General features: G+C 44.4%; 1 protein-coding gene across 1 annotated transcript in view; it reads right to left on the bottom strand.

The window, feature by feature from the left end:
• Positions 1–21,161, bottom strand: part of UEVLD (UEV and lactate/malate dehyrogenase domains) — a 150,356-nt gene that overhangs the window by 83,436 nt on the left and 45,759 nt on the right. Inside the window, exon 3 of the mRNA XM_086954149.1 lies at positions 9,612–9,677. Within this exon, the coding sequence (XP_086810275.1) occupies positions 9,612–9,677 (66 nt within the window). The remainder of the gene's footprint in view (positions 1–9,611; positions 9,678–21,161) is intronic.

The raw sequence follows: 21,161 nt of genomic DNA, 5'->3' as shown, positions 1-21,161 counted from the left end.
CGCTTTTTCCCATCGCATGACGTTTTTTGATGTTGTGATTGATAGTGAATAACTGGTTCGTTTGAATGAGAGCGTGTGAATGACTGTTAGAATGAAAGAATGAAATGTAATGTTTTTATTGTTCTATCTGTATTCGGGCTGATGCGTATTCAAGCTCCCATCATTTATAGAATTTTTGTACTCTAGAAGCTGACCTTTATCAAATAGGGTCTCAATAATTTGATCACAAATGATTGACTTAAAATACATTTTTCAAAATATTTCAGCCTTTCTGTGGGTGTTCTTGGTTGATTTTCATTGTTTCATTTTTTATCCTATGGGGAAGCTCCCTTTCATGTTTATTTAGTTATTACTCCCTGGTGGGCGGCTCCCCTTGCCTATTGGACAGTAGGTTTACAGGGTCCCTCTTCTGTATTTTGGCAACAATGTGGTTCAACAATATACAAGAAGAAGATCAACAAGTAAACATTAAATCAAAAAATCAGCAATACAATTAGGGGAGGAGTGAAAGGCGAGAGAAAGTAGTGGGGGGTAGGGGAGGAGAGAGAGTGAGGATAAGGGAAGAGACAACCATAGAGACGAAAGGAAGTCTGTCTAAGGTTCACAGAAAAACAGGGTGGGGACAAAGGGCAAGGGCATGTGAGGGCTGAGGACAGAAGCTGAAAAGAGTAGGAGCGGAGAGGGGGGGAAGGTTGCATAAGGTGAGGATCGCTGGGTTCAGGATCAAAAGTACTGGGTTATCTGTCTGCACAGATTCTCAAGGTGGGTGCATTGTTAAAAACAGGCCACAAGGTGGAGCTCCAAGCTAAGGAAGGGAGCAGTTTAAAATTCAAAGGAAAAATAGATTAGGAGTGTTTCTGTAGAAAAGAGGTGCTGTTATTCTAATGGCAACGCGTCCATCTTGAGGGGGCTAGAAGTCGTCAGATGTCGGCTTTGGCACATTTTGTAAGGCTAGTTGGATCACGCAATTTCGGTGCGGCAGTTACTACTCCATTCATGCCAGCACTGCTTCGCTCCTGAATTCCACACTGCACAGCCACTATAACCATTCAACCCCCAATTTGAAATCAACGCTCCCAGAAAGTGTCTTCCCTCGAGACCAAACAATCAAACAACTAGGGCATTGCTGGGCTAGGCGAGGGAGGCCTCACTTGGTGCCGGTGCTGAGTTCGAAAGCTCTGCCTGCAATCCCTGCTAGGAATCCCGTCAGCCTATCTCGCAAGTCAGATCTCCCAAAGTCAGTTGAGCTGTGGCATGTTAGGGAGAGCTGGAGCAATACAACAACAAATGGAGGAGTACCCCCTATTGGAATCACAGAGAGAGCTCTGTTAACAGAGCGTATAGCTCTGAGAAGCACAGCGTGCCCCAACTTTAAGTAGGCATGTCCCTTTAGAAGACACCTCACTCCAGGCCCGGTTCTAGAGGGTGGGCCGGGTGGGCCAGGGCCACCCAAACATGAGCCTGGCCCACCCAAACACGAATTTTGGCCTTTGCAGCGTCCTCAAGAAGGCAACAAAAAATTCGCACTATGATTTAAAACGTTCCTCTGAACGTAATTTATCATCTCCTTCTAGGAGTTGCGTGATTGGGCCTTGGCGCTCTCTCAGGCACCCCCAATCATGTATCTCCTTTGGAAAGGTGAGTTGTGTCCCCGCCCACTGTGATAGAATAGGGACATGGTGAAGGGGACAAATCCCTTCTTTGGCACCAGGTGACCTTTGCATGCTGCATGGATATTTCCTTCTTTTCAGCAGGAGAAAAGGAGTTTGTTTATCCCGATTCACCTTTCCTGACCCCCTTCAGCTGCTTATCAGATCAGGCTGTGAGACAGATTTCCAACCCAGCGGGTAAGAGAATGTGTGGCTATCTCGTTTTTAAAAAAAACCTGCAAAGGCCCAACAAGATACATACTTCATGTATGCTCCGAGAATGTTTGGCTATTTTCATATTTTTTAAAATCTGTGAGTGCCCAGCAAGACACATACTTTGTGTATGCCGTGTATATTTCACTTAAATTACTTGTATCATTTTCATGACTGGCTCTGCCACAAATGCAAGACAACAGTACAAATGTCCAGATAACTCTGGTGATTAATGGTCCTGCTGGATAGAAATCTTTTGTCTGTTTGTAGTTTTGGGATGCAGATAAACTGTGGTTTATGGGGATAGCTCAGTGGGTTACTGCCTTTGTCACAGAGATCCTTTTGTTACTTGCAGTTCAGAAGTTACAGATCTAGCATAGGACAGTGACATATGAACTGTATTCTAAGGGCTGCATACAAACCTGAATGATATAATTAGAAAGTTTTTTGTGTATCGCGATATAGTTAGAATTTCCCCACTCTTTCATTATTCTAATGTTGCTATAAAGAGTTCGTTTTGCCAGATGTACATTTTTTATCAGTAAAGACAAACCCTAACCACTGGGGTATGCTTTAAATCCTGAGTTTGTGCTTCTCCAGACCTATCCCTCTTAACACATACTGCCCACCAGCATGGCTGACCAACGACCCCGCCACCGCCAGAGCCAACTTACACGAAGGGATGAAAGACGTAGCCGAGTGGATGAGGAACAGCCGCCTGAAACTGAACTCAGATAAGACGGAAGTCCTCATCCTGGGATCTTCGCCCTCCGCCTGGGACGACTCTTGGTGGCCCCCTGCCCTGGGCAACGCACCCAAACCGACAGACCACGCACGCAACCTGGGCTTCATCCTGGACTCCTCCCTCTCCATGACCAGACAAGTCAACGCCGTCTCCTCGTCGTGCTTCAATATCCTGCGCATGCTACGTAAGATCTTCCGGTGGATCCCCACCGAGACCAGGAAGACGGTCACCCAGGCCCTCGTCACCAGCCGACTGGACTACGGCAACTCCCTCTACGCCGGAACCACTGCCAAACTCCAGAAGAGACTCCAGCGGATCCAGAACGCCTCAGCAAGACTCATCCTGGACATCCCCCGACACAGCCACATCTCCGGACACCTGAGAGACCTGCACTGGCTCCCGGTCAACAAGAGAATCACGTTCCAACTCCTCACCCACGCACACAAAGCCCTACACAACCAAGGCCCAAGATACCTCAATAACCGCCTCAACTTCCACACGCCAGCTTCGATCGACTAACCATGCCCTCGCCGCCGTCCCCCGCATCCGAAGAGCCACCACAGGAGGAAGGTCCTTCTCCTACCTGGCTGCCAAGACGTGGAACTCCCTCCCCACCCACCTCCGCCTGACCCAAGACCACCTCGCCTTCAGGAAGCAGCTCAAGACCTGGCTGTTCGAGCAGTAGCGGTCCCCCCCTCCCCAAGCGACTTGAGACCCTCCGGGTGAGTAGCGCGCTATACAAATGCATTGATTGATTGATTGAATCCTACACCTGGTAATCCTCATTGGCTTATGTGACATTCCCTATAGGCTGATTTACATATTTGTATGATTCATTGTCTCTGCATAATGTGTGAATTATATAAAGTACTGTGAAACTCTACACTATGAGTAGCGATATACCACAAATGAAAAGCCTATGAGAGTGGCTACGGAGAGATGATGGGCACTGTTGGAGGGTGGCAATAAGGGCATCCGAGGAGGAAGTGAATATGGGGAGAGTCTATGTAGAGATGAGGGCACTGTTGGAGGGTAGCAGTTAGCTAATCAGAGGAGGAGGTCACGGAGGGCTACGCAGAGATGAGGAGCACTTTTGGAGGGTGGTAGTGAGGGAGTCTGAGGAGGGAATCATGAGGGGGAGAGGCTACAGAGAGATGAGGGGCACTGTTGGAGGGTGGTAATGAGGACATCCGGGAAGGAGGTCAATAGGGGAGAGTCTAGGGAGAGATGAGGGGCACTGGTAGAGGGTGGTAGTGTGAGAGTCTGAGGAGGAGGTCATGAGGGAGAAAGGCTATGGAGAAATGACGGGCACTGTTGGAGGGTGGTAGTAAAGAGAAAGAGGTCAATGGGGGGGGCACCAATAAAGACTTCCACCCCAGCGTTAAGCCAACCCTGTCATGGCCTTTCTGTTTTTGTTTATTAAATTAGCAGTCGGGTCATTAGGGCCACTGTGGAACATATTTTAAAGTGTGTGCTAATTATATTTACTGGTATATTTATTGTTTTAAGTTTGAGGGGGATTTTACTCATTTTTTTACCAGGAATAATGAAAAAGGATCCGGATGGTGGCTGATATGGGGCTGGGGCCCAAGGTCAGCTGTGAGATAAGTTGCACAAGAGATGGATGGTAGAAAATGGATAATCAGGGCTAGAAGGGAGTGTGCTGCAGAGTCCGGGGTTAGGTGGCGTTAGTAATGAAGAGATATTCTCTCTGAAGGCTAGCAACGAGGGAGGCTGAGTAGTGTTACTTGCCTGATACTCCCACCTCAGAAACCTCCTTTTCACATCAAAGGGACCTTACATGGGATGCATTTTAAAAAAGAAAAATGAAATGTCTGTTTCATTTTTGTTAAGCGCAGGCAGCAGTCCGTGGGACCACTGCTTGCTCCTAAAAAATATTTTCACATCCTTTCACAAAGGGGAAGGGCTCCCCTGGTGACCCCTTCCTCTTTCAAGTGGATTACTACCTATTTGGAGTAGGAGGTAAACTGCAAGTGTTTTGTGACTTTAATTGTGGTCGCAAAACAATGATGCTTACAAATGCGGCTCGCTATTAGGAAGGGACGACCCTTGTTAATACCGTCTTGCACAATAGCGTTTGTACATGCGAGCAGGGCAGGGCCACATAGGCCCCTGGCTGGGTGGCATACTGACCAATCACAGCGCTGCTTAGAGCATTGTGATTGGCTTAGGGGAGGAAGCCTGGCTGCCTGCTTCCTGTTTTTTTTATGAATATTATTAAATTGAACCCCTCCCCACCAGACCTCTGCGCGCGACCCCCCGCCAACCCACTATTCCTCTCCTCCCACTCCCTCACGCGAGTCACGACTGCCGCAGTGGCCCACCCGAATGCACTCTTGGCCCACCCAAATAAAAATTCCTGGAGCCGGGCCTGCCTCACTCACCAGAGTTGGAGCAATGCCTGTTCCGAGGCGCGTAGCTGGGACAAAGCAGCGCAAGAGAGGCAGGCCTCACCTTGTGTCGGTGGGGGATCAACGCACCATCAACAGTTTTGTCCGGTGGGGGGTCATCGCACTATCTATTGTTGGTCGGGCAGTCGGGTCATCAGCATCCAGCATCGTGGCGGTGAACTGGGCATGGAGAACTGGGCGGCGAACTGGAAAAGCCACGGATGGAGCTGGAGCACTGGAAAGTTCTGAGGCTCCTTGCAGATACAGGCACTCAGGAAGCGGAGATGAGCCGTGCAACTCCCAGGCGCTCGGCGGCGATGAGAAAGATGCTGCCACTGTCGATGGTCGATGGGGATCTACGCAAACTAGCAGCTGGGTCAGCCTTCACAGGTCGATCGTTGGCCTACCGCAGGAGAAGATAACGAGCGGCACATTCCTCGGCAGGGAGGCGGCACGGATTCATTCATTACATGTGCAGTTTAGCCACGCTGGGGCCTCGGATAAAAGAATCCAATTCTTCTCCATTGCGAGGAAGGAAATTCATTGTCCTTTAGTGGTGAAATGTCGCCAGTCATCAAGCTATCACCCAGAAAGTAAAATAACATAGAATGGACAAATGAGAGAAAGGAACAATTGCACCCACGCTCTTATACGAGTCAAGAAGACATTTGGCATGGCTCTGGTACAGGAACACCTTCCTGCTGTTCAGATGTGTATCATCACAGTTTATTATCAGTGATCCTTTAACTGATCAATTAAAGTCCATGATTTTCTCACATGCTTGAAAAAAGACCAGGATTTGATGATACAAGATCTAAGGGCAAAGAAACAAGCAATGCTCCATATTTAAGTGTCAATGAGGTGCAGTTGCACAAATGCAACTCGAATCATGATTCACAGAGTTTTATATCAAACCAAAACCAAGCAATTCTTGTTTTTGCTTTTAAGGCAGTGAAAAAGACAACCAAAAACTTGTCCGTGTAGCACAACTCTTCCAGTAGTGGCCGTCTTTACATCTAGCAGTATAAAGTAGTACATATATTACTAGAACAAGAGGTTGCCCCCGTACATGACACATCTATAAGTGCTTCACAGACTGACAAAGGGTCCTAAAGAAAGGGGATGGAGAAATATTCTCTCGCATATGAGCCTAACACTTGATACATTTATTTCATGATAGTTTCCAATATCATTTAGGAAGGAAAGACAAGTCCTGGGGAAAACATCTGAGTTGCTATGCATTTGCTAAATCTGTGGCTTAGGTCAATACCTGTGTCACATGGGAGGCACTTGTAGATCCTGTTCTGCTACTGAGTGGCTTATAAACTCAGGATGTGCCAGCAAGCCCAGGAGCAGGCAGCAAGATTCAAAGGTCATAACACACTCCCATGAAACTCCACAGTTCCCAAGGACATTTGATGGGCTCTCTTATTCCAGAGTCAATCCTTTGATATGGGGTACAGAACAGGGGGAAATCCTGCTGGATATATAGCCACTCATGCAGTGCTTAATTTCAGCTGGTGGTTGTGGGTGGGGCCAGACTTTCACAAACAGCAACAGTGAGAAAAACACAAAAGGGGAAGAGAAGGAGGAAGAGAAAGATGAAAAACAGTGACAAAGAGGGCAGGGATGCATAAGAACATGCAAGAGTGAGATTACGGGGAAGAGAGGCCATGCAAAGAGGTATAAGATGAATGTAAGGGTATGCAGACTTGGTATTCTGCACTGCTGATCTTTTTAGCTCTGGCCGCAGACTTCTGACCAAAACTTTGGGCCCGATACTTCAAACACTGTCCTCAAGATCCCTGTTCTGTGGTGAAGAATCACTAAGCGCCACACGCCAATCAGACTCGGTCACCAAAGCATTGAGATTCTGTAAGGTGACAAGATGGCCGAACACATGCAAAGGGAAAATAAACTGGAAACAGCTATGTGCAGCCGTCACCCGGAGAAGGTGGGTCTCTCAGGACAGGCCTACACTACAAAGTTTCAGCAATCTTGAATCTTTCAACACCATCTCACCATTAAAAAGCTAAACTTAGAACATCAGAAGGAGATCTGGTCTTACTTGGAATCTGTTTTTAGTTTTGGATCCATATGCTTCCAATAACTTACTTTCTATTCTTGGGAAGATGGCAGAAAAACACAACAGAAGCCACTAAGGTAAGGAGCTTCCCTTAAAGATCTCGCAGCATTTTTTGTTTCAGTTGCCTGAACTCACCCACTCTTCCCAAGCAGTTTGATTGCCTCGCCTCCCTTCAACAGATATCTTTTAAATTGTGACGTTCTAGGGTGGGAGGTGGAATTCTCATCGAAGTTGGTCCTCCTGGGCATTTTTGATGGTGTGGGAGGCACATGGGCTGACCAAGTGTTTTTGGGAATGACCACCATGGTGGCAAAAAGAGACGTAGCTGGTAGGTGAAAATCGCCACGTCCGCCCTCGCTGTCTCAACTGCATTGTGGGGTGGACTGGTGTGCTCAGCAAGAAACAACGGTATACGAAACCAGAGGCTGCCATAAGAAAAATGCAGATATCTGGTGTAAACGGTGGAATCACTTTGGGTTGGGCTCAATGTGACGAGTGTATTGGAAATTTCCATTGATTAGTGTTTATAGTGGACCTGATGCCTTGTCTGTAACAATGTTGTTATACTTCTTTACGGTTTACCAGCAAAAGCTAAACGTGGTGGAAAGTTTATCATTACATAAAACAATAGAGTTGGATAAAAAAAGAAATTTGTGCCCAGGCCCTAATAGGGCCTACACCATTCTTAAGAAACCATTGTGGCAGGCAAGAATGTCCTCTCAGTGACCTGCTGCCTATGAGATCCCCTCAAGATCTGCTCAAGGTACACCAAGACTGTACACATACATTACTATCGTAAATCAATACAAAAAAGTATTTCTGGCACTTCCATTTTAGAAAAGCTAGAAGGCAAGCAATTGTTCCAAACAAACTAATTTTGCAATTGCAAACAAAATAATAACATATCAAAAAAAATTAAATATTCACCATCTACGAATCCAACAATTGTGTAATTGTATAAAATAACTGCTTGTTAAACGGACTCAATGCATAAGAAATGTGCTTACCCTGTTTAAAAAAAATCTAGTCCCATTTCAGGACATGCAGCAAGGCAACAAATGATGTCACTGCGCTCACTATATCAGAGATTTGATTACACCCTCTCTGATTATGCCAGGGTGCATTTTGCATTTTTATCAGGCTCTGTATTCCGCCAAGAATTTGATTATGCAACCTTTATCATTTCACTTACGTCCAATATAATTGAATATTCGCAGGACTATGTTTATGAATGGGCTGGGACTAGGCCTGCATTCTGATCATGGTAGGGATCTAATGTACCAGTGTATTAATTATGCTGGTTATAGAAGAGTTCCGAATAAATATTTCTTTTAATTATACTTATTCCCAGATTTCTACATTTTCTGAGGAAGGGTCATGCTTTAAGAAGCCAGCCGAGGGTCCACAAGACCCCCCCCCAGTGTGATCTTCTCCACTTGACCACAGTGTGCAATTCTTGGGCAAATCACTTCATCTCACTGTGTTTCAATTCCCGTGTTCAAAATAATTATGAACAAATACGAAATGCTTGTTGATTGGTTTACATTTCACAACTAGATGAACCTGCAACGCCTTGTCAGTCCAAATGTTACAGCTCCCTTCTGAAATCTTTTTACGCATGAAAGATTGGCTTATACCTGCAAAAGCTGGAGAAGAGTTTCATATAAGTAGATCTACTCATGGGGCCCAAAACAGGTCTGATATGTACTCCTGACAAAGGCAGGAATGAATGTTTTTGCAGAGTGGAAAGGGATTTCAACTACTTCTAAAATAACTGCAAGCAAGGAGAAAGGAGTTTCTTTTTTCTCCAGGAAGAAAATATTCCCCTAAGCCCTGGAGAAAAAAGAAAAGAAAAAAGTGAATTTGCAATTGCGCTAAAGATGTTTGCAGGCGCACAAAATCACATATGTATTTGCTAATGCAAAATGGAACTCACATTAGGATTGCTAGGAGTGTGGCTTCCAGGATTACTTCTGTACATTCTTCGTGATTTCTGAAAGTTGTAAATCTGCATCAATTGACGGTCCGAGGCCTGTGGTTACAGTTTTGCAACTTTAAGAATGTGATTCTCCCAATAAATGTTTTGCATGTTGCTAATAATGGTTTTATACCAATTCTCCATTTAAAAAGGATCAACAGACTTGCTTTTATTCTCCTGCAAATCTTAGCAGGTTGTAGGAAGCATTATATATTGCCGGACATTGTTAACTTTGCCAACATGTATACATGTTTTCATATTGGAACCAGTGTCAGTAATGCAAGCAGAGCTTATAGCTCACATTTCCTTAAATTGCTTACAGTCGTCTTTCTATCAACCATAATATAGTACTGTAAACTGGCTGACAACTTGCTTGTTCTGCAGGCTCACTGACTCTTTGTCCAGTGGACAAAATAAACACAAATCTGTGTTGCCATTGGTCCTAAACAATATGTCCTGGGTGATGGACTATAGGAATTCTACATCCCTGAAAAATGATGGTTCTGTCAGAGGTCCCTGAAGTACTTACCCTGATACTTTGTTGGAACGGTACCCTTACAGTTCAGAAGGTGCTTGAAGGAGCCATCTTTAAAAGCTGAAAATGGAAATCAAAGTGTAAGTGTTAAGGTTTAGGCCATATAAATATCAATAAATAAATATTATCTATATATATATATAGATAATATTTATTGATATATATATATATAAAAAAAAATTTTTTTACTGGTTAAATACATTTCAATTCAAAACAGTCTTTTAAGCCTTTAATGTAAATTGGCACTAATAAACCCCTGACATTTTCACATTAAAAATCTAGCTTTTAACCAAAAACTGATATACAGTAAAACAGTCTTTCAGTTAATTGCTATCCACGTGTACATCTGACAGGTTTGAAAACAGGTCAAGCAGGAGAAAGATTTTCAGCTGAGCCCATGAGGCAGATGGGAGGTGTCCCTCTGTATACATATACAGATCGTCAAACTAGCTCTTATTATCCACAGTAATGCCCATTCAGTCTGTGCTGTGGCAGTAAGACACTCACACATGACCCATGAGCATTTGGCAACTGCTTCATGAGTATGGGCATCACTGAGCTCGAGAAGCTGACTGCTCGCTGCGAAATCGACCTACACCCCCCCAAATCTATCTAACGTTAACAACCTCACAAAGCACTACAACTCGACTATGTCCTACATATTGGATGATCTGGCCCGGTTAAAGCTCAAAAGGTCCCAAATCAAAGACAAAACCCCATGGTTCAACGGACCCCTCAATGGGGAAAGGTGAGCTCTCCAACTTACAGAAAGAAACTGGTGACAGCACCCCTCAGCCTCCCAACTTAAACTTCTCCGTCAGGCCAGAACTACCTACAACAAGAACATCCTCATATCCAAAAAAGGGTTCTTCAGATCAGAACTGGAAAACGCCAAGAACAGACCCCGCAAACTCTTTGAAATAGTCAAATATCAATCAAACAAACTAGCTGAGTCATCCAAAAAAACGACAAAATCCCCAATAACTAGTGACGAGTTCTCCTCCTCCTTTACAACCAAAATTAACTCTCTAGGTAATGAACTTAATACCACCTCAAACTTCCCTCCTCCTCTGACCAGGACCCATCTCTCCTCTCTCTCCCCTCGCCCCAGGCAACACCCAGAAACAAAGCTCACTGGTCCAATTTAGAACTATATGATGACCATTCCATCTCGAAAATTCTATCCTCCTCAAAACCAAATACCCACTTCAACGACCCTCTCCCCGCCAACTGCTTGACAGCGACCTCCCTACTCATCATTCCCATTAGGACTAGAATTATCAACACTTCCCTTCTGCAAGGGTCCATATCTGACTCCCTGAAAACCGGGCAAGTCATGCCCATCCTAAAAAACCCACTCTGAATCCAGCAATTCCAGACAGCTTCAGACCAATTTCCAATATTCCTCTTCTTGCGAATGTGTTGGAGAAATGTGTGCAGCTACAACTAAGTCAACATATAGCTAATTTCAACTTGCTTGACAAATTCCAATCTGGGTTCAGGCCTGGGCATAGCACTGAAACTACTATTCTTCACTTCGTAGATGATGCTCTCCAAGCCATTGACCAAGGCAAAACCTGTCTCTTGATCCTTCTGGATCTTTCCTCTGCATTCAACGCAGTCAACCACGAGAATCTTCTTGAACGCCTCGAACACAGGATGGGTCTAGGAGGTACCATCATCAAATGGTTTTCTTCCTTTCTCCAGACCCTCACCCAGAGATTCTTAATCAACAGGAACCTATCTGCTCTTTCTCCGTTATCAATCAGTGTCCCTCAATGCTCTACTCTGTTCCCTACCCTCTTCAATCTCTACTATTAGCTGAAATTCTTCGCACGGCCAACATCTCCTTCCAGAAGTACGCCCACAATACTTTGATCTACATCAAAATCTCTTCTCTTGAGGAGATTACCTATCTGAAGGAAGCCCTGAAACTGAATGTTCAATGGCTTGCCAACAAACAGCTCAACTGAATGCCCAAAAATCTGAGTTTCTTCTCATCTCTCCCCTGAAACCGCCGATGACATCCTGGAATGAATTAACTCAATCACAGCACTCAACTGCACACCGACCATAGTGTATTCTGCCAAATCTCTCTGTATAACCTTGGACAGCAACCTGAATATGCGTGAACACATCAACTCGATGGCCAAAACTGCCAGGTTCCATCTCAGTTACTTGAGAAAACGAAATCCCTTCCTGGATACAGTGGATCTAAAAATTGCTGTTCAGGCGTTAGTTATATCCAGAATTGAATACGGCTACCCCACCCTATCTGGCCTACCAAAGACTTCCACGGCCCCTCTAAAAGCTTGCCTCAAGGCAGTAGCTAGACTCTTATCTGGCTCAAACAAATGTAACCACATTTCACCACATCTGAAGGCCTTAAACTGGCTGCCTCTTGAAGCCAGAATCCAGCTCAAGTCGGCCTGTACACAAACTCCCCGGCATATCTCGCCCAGAAAATCGTGGTATCTGGGAGATTCAGAAACTCCCGGTCCGCCAGAGACCTTGTGCTCCAGCCACCCCGCTTCCGCAAGGAAAAAACATATAACCGAGTGTTCTCTGGGGCTGCACCAAGAATCTAGAACTCGCTACCATCCTCCATCAGAAGAATACCTTCTCTGTCAATCTTCAAAAAGGAAGCTAAATGCCTGCGGCAATGAGGCCTCATAGGGACGTTTATACACACCATATGGGGATGCCCCATCATTCAGTCCTACTGGGAAACAATAATGTGCACGATCTCGCAGGTCACCGGGATAGAGGTCCTCCCTGAACCAAAATGCTGCCTTTTTAATTTTTGGGAACCTACGGACCTCAATCAATCGGACCAGAACTGGGTAACTCTCGGCCTGACATTAGCAAAACGCAATATAGCTCTAAACTGGGAGTCCGAGCAGTCCCCAACCCTGCGGAAATGGTGCCAAGATATGGATACTACAATGTAGTTGAGAAAGCAGTATACGTCCATAGGGGATCCCCCAAGAAGTGGACATGCATTTGGGGGAAATGGAACGCACATCGTGGAAATTTTCGTGAGCCCCCAAAGAGGACGCTTGTTCTGATATTAGCGACTAACTAGAGTCTATAAAGGACAGATGGTAAGCTGTGTAACGTACCAATTGGGGATTGTGCTTTATTGATACTCTGATAACAAACATAATGACAGTTGTAGAAGAATTGTGACTGTATGCAAATGTGTAGGCAGTATTAATTGTGTGATTTGATTACCAACATGAACATGTACCGTTTTCTTATACGTTGGAAAAGAAAATAATTTATTATTTTTAAAAAGGAAGCTAAAACCTTTCTAATGAGCAAATTCCTCCAATAACTCTCCTTTGTCGCGCCTTTTGTCATGGTTTTTGTTTCTGTGCATAACCTCCTGTACTGCTTGGCCCTTGCCTTGCACCAATTCTCGCTCCTTCTAATGTTCTGCTGGTTCTCTCTGCCTTTTGCTATCATATGTCCCCTCTTATACAATTACTTGTTTTCTCTTTTTATCGCTGACATGTTGTTCTACTGATTAAGGTACTGTACTGATTATTGTATATAACTCTGCCTTTTGTCCTAATGTAGTCAATTTCCTAACCCCCATCCGTGTTGTTGTTTCTGTGCCTAACCTCTACGTAATTTGTTATCCCTGTAAAGCGCTCTGATATCCTAAAGGGTCATGTACGCGCTCTATAAAACCTCAAATAAATAAACTGAGGTTTAGTATATCCCTCTCCACTTTGTACAGTTAGTTCTCCCAAGACTGCTATTAATTCACCCATGACTACTAATAAACTATTTTCCCTTCTCTTAAATTAACATACTCCCTTAATCCCCAGACCACCTGAGTCCCCATCTAAGCTAAGTGGGTTGGGACTCACATCTTGAATTCTGTAAACTATGGAATCTTGGGTACTATGGTTCCAAGAGTCACATTTTCCCTATTTTAGAAGAGAAAGCATTACAAACGTGTGAACATCATTAATATTGCCAACTCCTCGGGCATACATACCATCAAAAAATGTTGCAATCCTGTTCTGCCAGCTTTGCACACCCCTTATCTCGAGTCTAATGTCCCTGCATGCCACCCATACACTCTACAGTGTTTTTCCATCCAGTGAAAATTCATTTTCTGGACAGAGCTATTCGCATTCCAGTGCAAATGGCCAAACCCTGATCTTGTTCCTAAACGCTTCACATGCTTTTTAAGCCTTTCTTCACCATCTAACAACATTTACTGATGTTAATCGGTAATATCAGTACATTTGCTATAGAATAAATGTGCTGCAGCGTGCCTTTAAGGGCTAACTAGCCCTCCAAAGATAAAGAAGTATTAAAAGGAAAGTAAATTAAAGGAATATTGCAACAGGTTCCAATTTTATTAGTGTGTATAATTTCAATTAGGGGATGGGGGAATAGGGAGAGAGAAACAGTTTTACAGACCCTAAGCTAAGACATATAATTATATGCAGCAGCCTACAAAACGAGCATTTACAATGCAACGGTTTCGCCTTTGCAAAAGTTAGAGCTATTGGCATTGTAAATGACAAAAATGTTATTTATGTGTTGGTTTTGAAAACAGATAAATAAATGGCATTGTAATTTAAATTGCCAACAGCTTTATCTCTCGCAAATGTAAGACCTATTGTACCCTACTGGACGGGCTCAGCAGACAGCAATTACTACCACACACACACACACCCAGAGCCAGCCACACACTCACACCCAGAGCCACACACACACACACCCAGAGCCACACACACACACACACACCCAGAGCCACACACACACACACCCAGAGCCACACACACACACACACCCAGAGCCACACACACATACACACACACCCAGAGCCACACACACACACACACAGAGCCACACACACACCCACACACCCAGAGCCACACACACACCCACACACCCAGAGCCACACACACCCACACACCCAGAGCCACACACCCAGAGCCACACACACACACACACACACACAAACACACCTAGGAGAACAAGCACAGCGAGGGGGCAGGGAAGCAAGCACAGCGAGGGGCCAATAGAAGTAAGAGGTTTCTCGAACTTTTTAGATGCTGGGCTAATTAACCTCTTCCATTACCTACAAATGGATGCCCCACGGAACATGGATAGTACACCAGGCCACAGGGATTTGGTTTTTCTCCATGCCATCTGCAAAATACAACTAGCCTATGTGATTGCTTAGTTATAGTAAACTGTCTCTGCCATGTTTTGTGGCTCTGTTAATCGGAGGTTCCCGGCTCCGAGTAGAGATATGAAGCCCCCTTGGCACTCGAGTTAAGATTTTTACGCTTTTAGTAGTTCGGCCTAAACAACGTACCAATGTTGATATTTATTGATCGCCATCTGCATCCACCCCAGTCTCTTCTTCATTTGCATCTCTGTGACACAGAGGTGCAAGCATGTTCGAGTCTACAAATGTCAACACTGGGATATAAACGTGCGCTTGCCTTGCCTCGGGGAGCTCGACTCCACTTCTGATGGAGGGGGCTCCACATGCCGTTTTGCTCTGAGACTCACCATTCTTAATCAATACTCTTTCAAACTCGACAAAACCTTAAGTCAGAGTTTTCTTCCACACACCAGAGTGACAGCAGAGAGGCATAATGGTCCCACCCCTGGACTTCCGGCAGCAGTGAAAGGACATGGAGCACCCAAGGCCAATTAAAGGGGTAAACACGTTCTGATTCCGCCGTGCACACAAGTGGCAACGTGTTGCTGCAGTAGACATTTCTAGTAGGTATGCTGGATGCGAGCACCACCATGGTGGCTGTATGATGAGAATGTGTTGTCTGACTCAAGAGTACAAGCCCTGCAATGCCACACATGTCTTTCCATGGTGAAAGGTTTTTTCATGTTTTAGCATTGCACGCCTAGTAGATACCTGATGATTACCAGCAGTGCAAGCTTCCCTTACATGCATAGAAGAGTCACAGCTTGGGTAGTAGTGGTAACACTCACACACACAGCAACACAACGAAGGCCATAGGATTCAAAATGGAGTCAAACACATCCCACTGTAGTGCAGGCAGTAGCTTCCCGCACACTGAACAGGCTCTCGTTATGCAATAGCAGCGCACACGTCTCTCGCATACACAAAAGGTACAGAAAAGGTAGAAGCAGTAGTAGTGTAAAATCGGGTCTTTGCTCTTGACAACAGATTTGCAGGTAGCCTGAATGGAGGCATGTACCCCTGATGGGCGTTACAAGAGATGGTTAATGGACGCTTTTCAGGGTGAGAGCTAGACAGGGAGCTGAGCAGCTTGAGAGGCGACTGAACCACTCACAGAAGTTGAAGCGGTTTTAATACAAGGGAGCCCACGTGAATGCAGTGCAGACCAGGGCTACCTGGTGGAAAAGCCTGGAGGATGCCCACTCATGGAGGTGTAGATGTGTCCGCCAACCCCATAACAGGACTGTAATACCCAACCCAATGTCACCATACTTTTGCAACATTGATAAAATGGTTTGAACTACGTTATTGTTATGAACGTTATTCAAGTTATGTTTACACAGTGCAATTACGTGGCACAACGTGCTCGTTAAAGGATCAAGAAAGGACAGAGCTTTTCAGCATCAAACGAAAGATTATCCAAGAAAATGATGAACAGGTGCTCATCCTAAAACCATGGGCATGAGACCAGCCACTAGACCCTTCCAAGCTTGCTGCAGCATGATCCAGGCATGTGATATCCAATGGAAGCACAGCTTGCTGTCAGAAGTCGTGAATAATATTGCACAGCTATGCCCTCCCTTAGAACTGACCATCCTTAGCTCTACTCCTTACTTACATGTATACGGTTCTGCCTACTGCAATAACTTAAGCTCTCGTGAGCATGTTTCTAGCCTTCTACTGTGCTCTATTTTAGCTGCACCTGCCAACTAATGGATTCTCACATCAAGCGCTTCCGTTACTTTACACACAATCCTTTACTCACCACCATCATCCCTGTGCTACCAACTCACAATGATATAGGATGTCCTGGAGCCGGGTCACCAAGAAATGCCAGGTTTTAGCATCTGCATCACCATTCGGGCAAGTGTACAGAGTTCAGACCACTCTTAAAGGTGTACAGAGCTAGTGAAAAAAACTGCTCCCAACAAAACCAGCCCCCACGGGCAGAAAACCGTCTCCCACTCCTGCGCCAATGAAGCCCGGTAAGTTTTTTTATGTTTAGAGCGTGCGCACATGCTTGTGTGTGTATGTATGTGTATTAGTACGTACGTACGTGCTGTGAATGAGTATGTGTATGTGCTTGAGAATGGTCGGTGTAGGTCTTCATGCTTGTGAATGTAGGATTGTGAGTGAGTTTGCATGTAGATGGGTGAGTGTGAGTATGCAGATGTGCGCGTGTGTGGCCTTCCCGCCCCCCTCTCCTGCTCCAATTACAAGCCGCCACTGAAAAACTTGCACGTTATGGGAGTCTGAACATTAGATGGGAAAGATAGGAATATTGGACTGGCATCTAGTGACAACACAAAAGTACATCATGGCAAAAATGGGCACATTTGGGGGTACCATTGTACACAACAGCAGTGAGTGGCATATGATGGCAATACCCAGCCGGTGAAAGTCGCTGACACATTAGTCGAACGGGCACACGGACAGCGGGAGAGGGGGCGGGGACGGGCACACGGACAGCGGGAGGGGGGCGGGAACGAGCACACGGGGAGGGTTAACGGGCACACGGACAGCGGGAGGGGGGGCGGGAACGGGCACACGGACAGCGGGAGGGGGGGGCGGGAACGGGAAAAAAAAAAGTAGTACAAAATGCCGCTTACCTGCTAGCAAATCAAGGAAAGTGAAATCGCGCAGCCCACCCCTGCAAAGCACACGTTGGAAATGACCAAAACATGCAGAGACAAAAAAAAAAAAACATCCGCCCACATCCGCTAAAAGGGGCGGGATGAGTAAAAATCTATGGAACGCCCACGAATCTGCTCTGACAATCACCAACAGATCTCTCTTCCAATGGCTAGCCTCCATTTATGGAGTTAGCCATTGGAAGAGAGAGGCGGGACAAAGCCCCGTACTGGTAAACATAAGATTTCGCCTGCACGAATACTGCTGCGCAGTGCTACGCCAGGCGAAACCTAAAAAGGATACAAATTGTGTCTTATATCCTAATCAGGCTCCCAGTGGCCATGCACAGCTACAAGCCTTTTCTCATTCTAGGACTCTGGGGAGAAGTAGTTTAGGAGAAATGCTGTCAAACAATAATCTTGTTGTCAATTTGCGAGGGCTAGCATTGACATTAGTGGGTGGGCTATAAAAGGCCCATATATTCTTAAAGATTGCCATTTGGTCTTGCATTTTGCAGACTGATCTTTCCTATTCTTCTGTCTTGATCATTTCTCTTTTCCAAACCATCAAGCTGTGAAATCTGGGGCAGTCTTCCATCTCTGCAGTATACAGACTGCGACCACTGATAGAAATGGAAAATGTATATTTTCCAGTGCATCCCAACATGAGTGATGTTTTGGAAGTTATGGGGGGATACCCTAAAATGGTTCTCTCTCACATATATACAATTATATTTCGAGGTGTCAATCTAGAAAGCATCCAAGACCCACACACCACCATTAATTATCCAGCTTTCTCTCCTTGTTCATAATATTTGAGTTTCAACCAAGTCAGGGGGTATTTTGTTAGGTATGTGAATAGAATATATAAGTCCTATTTTACGGAGTGTTGTTCATCTTTTGGGGATTTTGTAGGTTTCTCAATATATGCTTTTCTTTTTGTGTTTATTATCACTTTCTGTGCAACCATAATGTTGGACTTGATGGGTGGAGGACTGGTTGAAGTATAATTTTGGTACCGGCCTAACTTTACTTTTTGCTGTTTGTGCATTTATATTCATGCTAATTCTGGAATCATGACTAGTTTTGAAAGTTTTAATATTATTATTTGGTACCCCCAAGTTTATCTTTAAAGGAAGATCTCGGTTTGTCCCAGTCCCAACAGTACTGGGTTTCATACTACCTTCAATCCATTTTTGCTGAGATAGCGTAGTACAGTGTGTTCATGAGGCCATTCAAGCACCTTTTCTAAGAGTTTATCAAATATCCATTGTTGTTTTCTAAAAAGGTCTCCAAGATTCATTTCAATACCTCCAGATCTTAGTATTCATAGTGGTTTTGTAATCAATTATAATAATCATGGGTAATGAGGAACCTGGACAGTGTTTTTTCCATCATCGAGTGCAGGATTTGCATTTGTTGGTGCAGCAGGGAAACAAGGTGATGAACGATCTGGGAGAATCCTTTCATAATAGGTTTCTAGACCATACCTAATAGACCATTTGTATGAAGATTTTACTTATGCCATAAGATCTTGAAATTAAGCAGTAGTGTTTCTGCCTTCAAATGTTCAATGACATACAAAAGACATTCAATTGATTCAAGTTTTTTTTTTTGAAAGGAAATTAGAGATTCCTGGGTCGTCTCTTACATCTTGTATGTGGCTCAATTCAAAACTGTGACTTGACCACCAAATTAAAACTGTGACCAGCCTCTGTTCCGGAATGCTGAGGTACCTCATGAAAATTATTTTGCTACTGTGGGTGTTTGCTCAAACGACAACTGTTAGACTTGGCCCTTTTGTGCAGGGTTATTCACAAACTTTTTGCCTTCCTAAGCCTGTTTTTCTAACCTTTTTGTTGGCTCTAGGACTCTGGGCACTCTACCACTGCTAATCAGTGCTAATGTGCACATGCACTCTACCCAAAAACATAGTATGATTGATTTACACCCGTTTGGCAAATTTGATTTACATGTAAGTCCCTTGTACAGAGGTATACCATATACCCAAACTCGGTAAATTAAGTGCCACTAGTGAACCTGAGGAACTGCTTGTGCCACCCAAAGAGGTAGGTATTCAAACCTGTCTCGGGCCTGCTACTGCAGAGCCTGCGTGCACAGTTTACTGCCACTTTGACTTGGCATTTAAAACTACTTGCCAAGCATTAACCTGCCCATTTGTTACACACAGGTCACTAATAAAGTAGGTCCTAGGTAGCCCAATGCTCAGGGTGCTGTGTAAGTAAAAGGTAGGACATGTGCCTTTATGTGTGGAATGTCCTGGTAATGACAAACAGCCTATTTTGTTTCTCACTGCTGTGAGGGCTCACCTCTCAGACTAGAATTGTAAATTATCAATTTATGATCAGAAAGAAGTGGTGTTGTCATGTTTGGCATGTTTAGAATGGTAGTGATAAATCCTGCTTACTGGTGTAGTTGGATTTTACATTACTATTTTAAAAATGCCACATTTCTTTGTGCATATGACTCTTTGTGCTTTGTAGCCTGACTCATTTAGTATAACAATGTATCCCCACCATTTTGTAACTTTAGCGGACACAAGTGCAAACAACCTTTTTGCTGGGGCTCAACCTCCATATCATTTACAGCCGATTACTTTTCAGGGACAAACTTAGCAAGCCCATCCTTATACAGTGAGTGGGAGATGGCCTTTATTTTACCTCTTTCTCTAGATCAGGATGTAAAAGTGAGGGCCTCATCCAAACGTCAACTATAGGCCAAATAGGATTTGTGTGTGGCTAACATAGCATAAATAATATTAGTGGATGAGGCCTATGCATACACTACATACAAACACAGTGTCTAAAACTCCGTTTTGACCAATGGTAATCCCAGGCAAACATCAGAGGTCGGGTTAAGAAAAAACATTGAAAATTCGGTGTGCATGAGAGCAGGGAAGGTCTGGAGGTCAAGTTGGTAACCTCGGAAAGGGAACCCCAGCACCTTTTCACAAAGAGACACAAGAGATCTAGACAGACTTCTTGGAACCTGGCGCCCCCACTGGACAGTGCTTAAACACCATGTAAGCATATGGAAAGGTCTGATACAAAGTAGGAAACAATGGTACACGAATTATGGCACCTCTGGTACATGAAGTAAGGTATCACTGTAATCAAATACAGTTTAACAAGCAGAAAGTAGCATGAGATGTCTGGGTCAATTTGAAAAGTATTGAAGATGCTCTATCAGTCCTCTATTGCCTTTATAAATTTAGAACTCCTGACATCACTTCCAGCATATCTTATTTCGTGTGAGCAGATGGCATCCTTCTTTTGAACTTGGACCCATCAATTTGTACGTTTTACTATAAAAACTAGAAACGTAAGCGAGCACCCAAATTCTGGATGTTTGTTGTAAGTTGCAAACCTCTAAGGGTGCATTATGACCCTGGATATGATCAGAGAGGAATCCTGCCAAAAGCATGAGTAATTCTGAATTCCGAAATGCAACTGGAACAGACAAAAACCTGTGAAGTCGGTGATGCTGGGCTAGGAAATAGTGCTTACCAAAAACTTGGTGCAGCAATAGCGGCTAGAAGCATGGAAAGTCTTAAATACTATACCGCAACTACTTTTTCAGCAGACATGTTGAAAATCCAGAATTGATTGAAAAAACTGCAACAGCATATTATGGAAAGGCCACATCTTTCACTTATTCAAGATTGATCAGCTACTCCCAAAGAGGCTGGCTCAC

The sequence above is a fragment of the Lissotriton vulgaris genome, chromosome 2_1 (genome assembly GCF_964263255.1).
Source record: "Lissotriton vulgaris chromosome 2_1, aLisVul1.2, whole genome shotgun sequence".
NCBI classification, from domain to species: Eukaryota; Metazoa; Chordata; class Amphibia; order Caudata; family Salamandridae; genus Lissotriton; species Lissotriton vulgaris.
The sequence above is the reverse complement of the archived record's forward strand: the minus strand, read 5'-3'. Positions and strand labels throughout refer to the sequence as shown.